Here is an 8823-nt window from a genome sequence, read left to right as displayed (position 1 = left end):
ATGAAATTATGAATACTCTTTGTCTCAATAACATAAACGTTTTCTCTCACGGTGTCATTCATTCATTCATTACCGATTTCTGTATATTAACTTAGCAGTCACATTTTGGATTGGAACCGTTCGATTCTTCAGATCGAAACATTTATGGCGGAGTCACGGCGGCTCCGACAGCTGCAATCGGAACAGGCGAACAAGATTTGCGTGGATTGCTCCCAGAAGAACCCGCAGTGGGCGTCGGTGTCCTACGGCGTGTTCATGTGCCTCGAGTGTTCCGGCAAGCACCGTGGCCTCGGCGTCCACATCTCCTTCGTTCGATCGGTGACAATGGATTCCTGGTCCGATATCCAGATCAAGAAGATGGAAGCCGGTGGCAACGACAAGCTCAATGCATTCTTCGCTCAGTACTCTATATCTAAGGAAACAGAAATCGTCACCAAGTACAACACCAACGCCGCCGCCGTCTACCGCGATCGGATCCAGGCCATCGCCGAGGGCCGTCCGTGGCGCGATCCGCCGATTGTGAAGGAGAATCTCGCGGCCTCCGGCATGGGGAAGCCGCCGCGGATGCAGAGTCGCCGGAATAATGACGGAGGTTGGGACGATTGGGATAACGAAGGCGGTTTGGGAAACTCCGGAGATCTCAGGAGCAAGTCGACCGGAGATTTCAGGAGCGTTAATGGTGGCGGTGCGCCGTTGAAGTCGAGGTCGACGGAGGATATGTACACGCGGTCGCAACTGGATGCTTCAGCGGCGAATAAGGAGAGCTTCTTTGCTCGGAAGATGGTGGAGAACGAGTCGCGACCCGAAGGGCTTCCGCCGTCGCAGGGTGGGAAGTACGTTGGGTTCGGATCGAGTCCCGCGCCTTCGCAGAGGAGCAATCCGCAGAAGGATTATGATTATTTCTCTGTCGTTTCTCAGGTGACTGAATTGTTCAAGTTCGTCTGATACTTGAATTAATTCATCGTTATATAACCTGGTGTATGTTTTGTGCTCAGGGGATTGGTAAATTGTCACTGGTTGCTGCATCTGCGGCTCAATCTGCAGCCACTGTTGTTCAAGCAGGCACAAAAGACATCACTTCTAAGGTATATGCATAATTGCATGATTTGCATCAACTTTGTTCACAAGATGGTTGTTGTCTATATACATATATGTATCAGTTCGAGTTGCTTCTTCCAGAGTTTACCAGGGTGTATCTTGAACAAAGACACTCGTTTCTCTCTTTGACACCTAAAAAGTAAATTAACAAAGGAGGAAATGAGATGGAAATGAATGTTCACCCCCCGCATATATATCTGGTCTTTGGAAATTGAAAATGTTATCTTGCGTGCGAGCAATGGGAATAAAATCAATTATTTCTTTCCAATTTCTACGCCTTCATTGAGTCTGGTCTAGTTTCTGAGGATAGATAAATGTAATTAGGCCGGGATCACCAAATGCAGCTGAGAGCACAACTTGTCAATGTGAGATAGAGAAAAGCTGTTAAATGAGGTGAATGGGGAACAGAGTGTGTAATGAAATTCAAATGAAACTGAAAGCATAAAACAAATTCTAAATATCTTTTTCAGATAGATATTTTTGCTAGTCTTTTGGCAAACTAATATATCTGTGAATAAATTCTCCCTTTATTTTTGTTTCTTCATCAACATATGTCTAGCCTTTTAGAAGAGATTATGTTCTTCTACCCAAAACAATGTGTCATCTCCTTGAGTCAAAGTATGGAAAATAAATTATGTACTTCAGTTATATAAGTACCTTTTACAGGACCCCAACATGCTCCTAGAAGTACCCCTCAAGAAGTAGCAGACATTTTTTAATAAAGTTTTTCTTGAGATTAAATATTCAGAAGCTTATTTTCACTTAGCAACTACAGTGCGTCTGCTAATTGCTGTAGTATGCACTATAGTGCGTTATTAACAACTATGGTGTTGGGGGTGTAGTAACCTTGATTTCAAGTTGGGTCAATTGGTCAAACATTTACTGTTTGGAAAAGTTTGTGGCCATTGCTCTTGTTTGTGATTGGGTGTCAGATTTGCTATATGCTAACCAGGTGTGTACATTGTTGGAAATGGTAGAGAGACAGAGAGATTAAAGTCGCTCTTGGAAATTAAACTCACTGATATTAATGTTGACTGCTTTACAAAGTGAAATCTCCCATTTTAGGGCTTACTGGCATTCACTTGTCTTTTTTCGGGATGGAGTGGAGTGTCTGAGTCATGAAGGTTTGGAGGTTTTAGGCATTTCTTTTTAGGCCAAGGATTTGTTCTGAATTGTTCATATTGTAGAGGCTTATTGTATAGTTTCTTTCCTTTTATAAAATGTGAAAACGGTCAATGTTTTCTTGCTTTTTATACTTTCTTGAAAATTTTTTGTTTTCATTTTTTCTTTGCCTAAATAACTTTATTTACTTTGTTTCAGGTCAAGGAGGGTGGATATGATCAGAAGGTCAATGAAACTGTCAATGTTGTCTCTCAAAAGACAGCAGAGATTGGAGAAAGGACATGGGGTATAATGAAAGGGGTCATGGCTTTGGCTTCACAGAAGGTTGAGGAGTACACTAGAGATAACCCAAATTGGAACACTGATAACTGGCAACAAAATGAGAATGATAGAAATGGTTACTATCAGGATTTCAATCAAGAGAACAAAGGCTGGAATTCTTCTACCGGGAGAGAAGAATCTTCAGGACAATTTAAAACTCATAGCTCAAGCTCTTGGGATGATTGGGACCACAAAGATAGTAGGAAGGAAGAACCAACTAAAGGATCGGCTTCCCATACTAATGATGGTTGGGCTGGCTGGGATAATGCGAAAGATGATGGATTTGATAATTTTTATGAAGGTGCATCTAACAAGAAAGCTGTTGGTCATAATGGCAGCTCAGATGCCACTTGGTCAGGGGGAGGATTTCTCTAAGGTTTGTAAATTATGCAAATAATTCTATGGAGACATATATATATATATATATATATATATATATATATATATAGAGAGAGAGAGAGAGAGAGAGAGAGAGAGAAATGGAAATATTAGAAATTTTCACTTTTCCATTTAAATGGCTTACCGAAAGGATAGCCTTGGCACAAGGGTTGATGTTGTCGCCATGTGACCTGGAAGTCATAGGTTTGATTCATGTAATCATCCTCTTGCTAATGCAAGGTAAAGTTGTCTACTATAGACCTGCATAATAGGTCTTGAACCCTGCTCATAGTGGAGCTTTATAGCATTAGGTTGCCCTTCATTTGAATGGTCTAGATGTACAAGTATATTTTAACCATATACTCGAACAGATTCTTAATCCACCGCACAATATTCTCTGTGAACCATTCAATAACAATTGGTCCCTATTCACTACTTCAGCTTTTTCTATATGGCTCAGATTCTGCGGAATCTCCTCACTGGGTATGCAACAACCGATTCCCTTTTAATCTGCATGACCACTGAACTTCATGAATTTCTAATGCATGGTACTTGTTTGTGTATTGCGGAAAAGGAAGAAGGCAGGGTGGGGGGTTGTGGAGAAGGAAGGGATGAGGGTTGGCTGCATGAAAGGACTCAACATATTGAGATTGGAAATTGTTAAGAGTCATTTTATTGTGTTATTTTTTTTTGCTTAATGTATGTTTTGTTCTACCTCTGATTTGAAGTACATAATTTGAAATAAACCATCACTCGTTATACTTCTTGAACCAGGTTTGATCCATCTTAAGTACCAGTTTCATGATGGTTCCATAAGTGACAAAAAAATACCACCTTTCGGAGTGATGGCATGCAGGGTGCCACTAAACATGATGCATGTAATCTGACTGTTAGCTGTAACTTATAAGTCCGTTGTTCACTTTTAAACTCAGACCTGTGCAGGAAGAACGATTTTGTTTGAGGTTAGTATATTTTCATTGTTTTTTTCCCTCTCATATTCCCTTTTGTAACTTGTTGGGAACTTCTGTTGGAAAAGTAGTTTTGCATGTACAAGTGTCCAAAGAAAGGGCTAATTGCCCAAATCTTAATTCTTGAAAGCACTATTACCTACAAGTGCCCAGATCTTAATTACTTATGATAATGTGATGAAACATTATCGTGACATGAAAATTGCATTGAATTTGTAGCCTCATAATTTGACTGCTTGTAGATTTATTTCCTCCATATTTTGAAAGCTTTTTCTTCCCTTGCCTTTTTCTCATAATTTATCATTATTATTTGTGTCAAATAGTTACTATTGTGGTGACTAAACTTCAATGTCGTGCACTCTCTGTACCATTAAGAATGGCATGACACTTCAATCACACTGGTTCCAGATGACTTTGAAGATTAAAACATAAAAGGGGGCATGATAAAAATTGATGTGCAGATTATGTCGTTTGGACATAGTTTCTGAGAGTTATTGTTTTACTTTTATTTTTTTAAGCTTTGGACACGCTTACTAAACTACAGATAACCTGGAGTGAATGTGAATGTCTATGCGAGGAAGGAGGGATTTGGTTGTTTTCACTAATACGGGACATGGGACACGATACTTTGGCATGTTAATTATAAAAAATGTTAGATCGACACAATAAGACATGTTTTGATATTAAATAATATTTTTAATTTATGTAGTGTATATTATATTTACTATTTACTATTCAATAATTTAACAAAAAAATGAAATTAAATTTATAATATTCATCAATTTTGCAAAAAAAAATATAAGATATAAATATTTATTATTATATTTTCAAATTGAAAATTTCTTATACATTTCAACGAGATTTATTCGATATTTATTTTTAAATTTTTATTATATCAGTTTGATTAAATATCGATTAATTTTTTTTATGATATGTAATAAAATTTTAAATATTATAGATATCAGAGTGTCAGACACTGACACTTGAGGTTTTTAGAAGTTTCAGTACAATATAGCCTGAAAGCATTATGTACAGAGGATCAATGTCAGGGATAACATTGTTAGGTCATATTGAGCGGTTTTTTTTTATTGATGGTTGTTACGTGGAGCATCATGGCTAATAACAAGTGTACTAGAGAAGCCTGTTTAACATTTTTTTAAAAGTTAAAATTTACCTTTTAAGCACTCACAAAAAAACTTTAAAAAAAAAGTTAAAAGTTTGATGATTTTATAAAATTGTTCTGTGAGCTTTGAAAGAGAAAAAAATGAAATAATTTGTTATCAGAATAAATTATTAGTATAAAAAGTAAAATTGGCAAATAAAAATTTAGAATAAAGGTGAAATTGGATTATAAACGAGAACTCCAAAAAAGTTAGTATATATCTTGAAAAAAAGTTTCTCTCCAGGAGTTTTTAGCTTTTGCTTTTTTTATTTATTGAAACAAAGTGTAAATACATATTTGGCTAAGCTTCTACTTATAAGAAAAGAAATTAAAAATAAGATTTTCTAAATAGGCACAAGTGTTGCATCAAAAAACAGAGAAATAATGCAGAGTTTTGTCTGGTATCAGGTAAAGGAAGCACATTTGGTATTCGGAAGTTTTAGAGACTTCCGAATAGAGAGGTGTATAATAGAGAGGTGTCTTGAGTGCATCTGGTGTGGAAAAGTGGATGATTCTATAATCTTGTATGAATTGATAGTTTTTGCAGTTAAATAGTTAGATTTATAAAAGCTGTTGCAAAATAAAGAGAGTCATGCATTGGCTCCACTCTATAACTCTCCAGTTTTTGGAAGTATCATTTACGTTAACATCAACATCTAAGGCAAAAGTATACAATAATCAAAAGGTTTTATTAATCTCATGATAAAAGAAATAAGTTCATGTCATAGAGATAAATTTGTGGACTCCATCACTTAAAAAAAAAAAAGGTGACACAGTTATCGAAGGGTGTGTAGGAGAGAAATTTATCATATGTAACATAAGAATAGTTTTTCCTATAATCAAATTAGTGGAGACAGATCAAGACTTTGGCGAGTAGTTATAAAATAATTTTTTCCTTGGAGGACTAGTATTGGAATTTTATGAAACTTGTGCGATTCTCGTACATATGTTTAAGGCATATCAAGCTGCATGTATTGTATACTGTTTGCAGGTCACTGAAAATCTAAAACACTGATATACATTTCGCATATGTTGGTGTGACGTATAAAGTTTGATAATATAAATTTATACTATACGTTATGATATTTTTAGTTGTTTGGTGTGACTATCGTATAGTATAAATTTATAGAACAGAATCCCATAATACATCAAAATGATGTATAATTTAATCAAGCCTAAAGGGGTGAGATTAAGCTTGATAAGAGATTAACGTATTAACATCGCTAACTGATGCAATTCACAAGAATTAATATATTATTTTAATATTAATATATTAAAATAAAAAATTATTTTTCAATATATTAATTTTTAAAATTTTGTAGATTTTAATTTTATAAAAACTAATATATTTTTTGGACACACTGATCAATAGTTTTTTATAAAAATTAATATCATATGACATATTTGAAAGAATTACATAAATTCTTTATTAAATGGTATTTTTGTTAAACATAATTATTTTTATCCTATATAGTATTATATAGCGCATTATCAAACATTATATCATATTATCTTATACGATGTATTATATTATATAATATCATGTCAAACACTGGAAAATATTAAAATATAATCAGATCTTATACATCCAGACCTATACTATACTATGCACCAAACATGTCTTTCATTTTTTTATTTTTTCCCATTTCTCAAGTGTTTAGTTGTCCACACAGAAATGTGTATTTTTAATGTGGCACATAATTTTTCATGTCAAAGGTTAATTTGCATATCTAAAGTAGGAAAATTCCCCTCAAGAACTTTTCTGTTGTTACAAGATATAAAAGCCACATTTTCATTTACTTTTACGAAAAGCTAACACATTTCTTGGCCTTATTTAGGTTTTTTTTATCTATAAAAATTGCATTAATACTTTTTGTACATGTTTAGTGGAATCATGACAATTTTTATATAAATTAAATTCTCTTTAGAATCTTTTATTTTCAATTTCTTTTTTTTTTCTTACTCTACAAAATATCTTAGCTTCCTTCATGGACCATCTGGTTTGTAGAGATTAGGGAGGTAATGGGAATAAAAAAGGGCCTATGCTGGCCAGGGTTATGGGCGTGCTCCGTTTTATGAAGGTACAATGCATGCAAAGATATGTTCCTTTCGAAAGCTGACATGCCTAACATAATTTCACAATGTTCAAATCACAAAGCAAAATCAACAAAAACGATTTAAGATTGTGAACATTACGAAGAATAAATCTGCTTTTAAGATTGCATGATCAGCTAGATTAAGAAACAAACGATAAACTTTCCTCTAAGAGCCCTTTCCAATTCCATCATCTCCCAAGTGGAAAGCATGCTTCAAAACATGAGTTGGAGTTTCAAACCGCCTAGTGAGTCAAACACAACCAATTTAAGAGCCCTCGGTCGAACCCAAAAGAACCTTATCAAGTCGAACCTGACAGTACGCTGCCATATTTGCATTTGACTGAGGAAAAACGAATTTGAATGTAGAAATGCATAATCGCTTGGTCGTGTTTTGAGCAAAGAAACAGAGGGTCCACAATTTATTCTTTAGTTGGCAGAGTTTAGTAACGAGAGGGGTGAAACAAAAGTAGGCATATTGAGTCCAAGAAGAATTGGTAGAGATGCTCAATTGCTTTGTCGTGTGGGCAAAGGAACCCACTCAGCAACGAAAATTTGTTCCACGCAAAGCTTTTTGTAACGAGAGGGATGAAGTCACCTTTTAAGACTAAATGACCAAACATGCAGGCTCACTTTAAAATTTCGTTGTTAAGCTTCGAGCTGAATTCGATGTCGACCCAAACTTGAAATATTTGCGATGATATTCATCGTTCGAAGAAACTCATATTTCAATACATAATATAACCATGACTGGAGCTCCGCTTAGCATTTTATTTATACCGGGGCTTAAAATTTGAGATAATTGATAATAGCATGAGCTTATTCAGATATAATACACAGGGATTTAGAAAAAAAAATTAAATAGAATTTAATTTTGTTCTAATCTTACTATTAAATATTGGAAAAAGTGTGTCATTTTAAAGGATGTAAAATTGTGTCATTTTAAGAGAAAGAAAGATAAATAAAGAAGGAGAGAGAGAGAGAGAGAGTTGACAAAAAAATGGTGTAGATCTCACTTTTTTGTGAAAGTGAAATGATATAAATTGTGTCATTTAAAATAATAAACACTTTTATTTTAAATATTTCATATTATTACTCAATTATGAATTATTTGTTTATCACATTTATTATTAAAGAAAAATTTGTTAATGATAATAACTTTGATATGTGACGCAATTTATATCATATTACTCAATTGTGAATTAAAGATATTTTAATATTTGATCAAAATTAACTTCAACAAATGTTTATCTAACTTTACATAAAGGTAACATAAATTTAATTTAATATGACAAAGTGATGCAATTATTCATTTATCAAATTTAACAAATGTTTTTCTAGCATAACATTATATAAGTATGGTTTAAATAATATTAATATGACGAGTAAAATTTTCCTTAAATATTTTTACTTACTGATGTTTATTCTTCCCATATATTAATCACGTCTCAAAATTGTCAGTCACAAATTTAACTTGCAATAAACCATTTCAATCGAGGTGGTTCACTATTTCCATCTGAGATTTTTGTCAATTCCTTATATATATATATGGGTAATAATTTTATCCTATTATCTATAAATAATTATTATCTCCTATAGACTTATTTATATAAGTGGGGACCACTTAGAGAGAAAAAGAAAAAGTAGAGTGATACCCATCTTAAATTTGTGTATATTATGT

At 33.9% G+C, this 8823-nt stretch overlaps 1 protein-coding gene across 2 annotated transcripts; it reads left to right on the top strand.

Moving 5' to 3' along the window:
* Positions 1-4159, top strand: LOC133286122 (probable ADP-ribosylation factor GTPase-activating protein AGD6). 2 transcript variants are annotated; one of them, XM_061483476.1, is made up of 5 exons: positions 1-918; positions 996-1085; positions 2419-2917; positions 3361-3402; positions 3694-4159. In XM_061483476.1, the coding sequence occupies exons 1-3, from the start codon at positions 145-147 to the stop codon at positions 2914-2916; spliced, it is 1362 nt and encodes a 453-aa protein (XP_061339460.1). In that variant the 5' UTR covers positions 1-144; the 3' UTR covers position 2917; positions 3361-3402; positions 3694-4159. The 2 variants fall into 2 exon arrangements, with proteins under 2 accessions (XP_061339460.1, XP_061339459.1); XM_061483475.1 differs by lacking the exon at positions 3361-3402.
* Positions 4160-8823: the final 4664 nt, after the last annotated feature.

Source organism: Gastrolobium bilobum, unplaced genomic scaffold (assembly GCF_033153095.1).
Source record: "Gastrolobium bilobum isolate Gb01-03AN ecotype WA unplaced genomic scaffold, APGP_CSIRO_Gbil_v1 utg1240, whole genome shotgun sequence".
NCBI lineage: Eukaryota > Viridiplantae > Streptophyta > Magnoliopsida > Fabales > Fabaceae > Gastrolobium > Gastrolobium bilobum.
Note: the sequence above shows the minus strand (reverse complement) of the source record. Positions and strands in the feature narration are given on the sequence as shown.

Excerpts from the sequence above, each read along its gene's own strand:
- LOC133286122 (XM_061483475.1), top strand. The coding sequence starts at position 145 with ATGGCGGAGTCACGGCGGCTCCGACAGCTGCAATCGGAACAGGCGAAC. Across the intron at positions 919-995 it reads ATTTCTCTGTCGTTTCTCAG|GGGATTGGTAAATTGTCACT; the intron begins GTGACTGAATTG and ends TTTTGTGCTCAG. Across the intron at positions 1,086-2,418 it reads CAAAAGACATCACTTCTAAG|GTCAAGGAGGGTGGATATGA; the intron begins GTATATGCATAA and ends ACTTTGTTTCAG.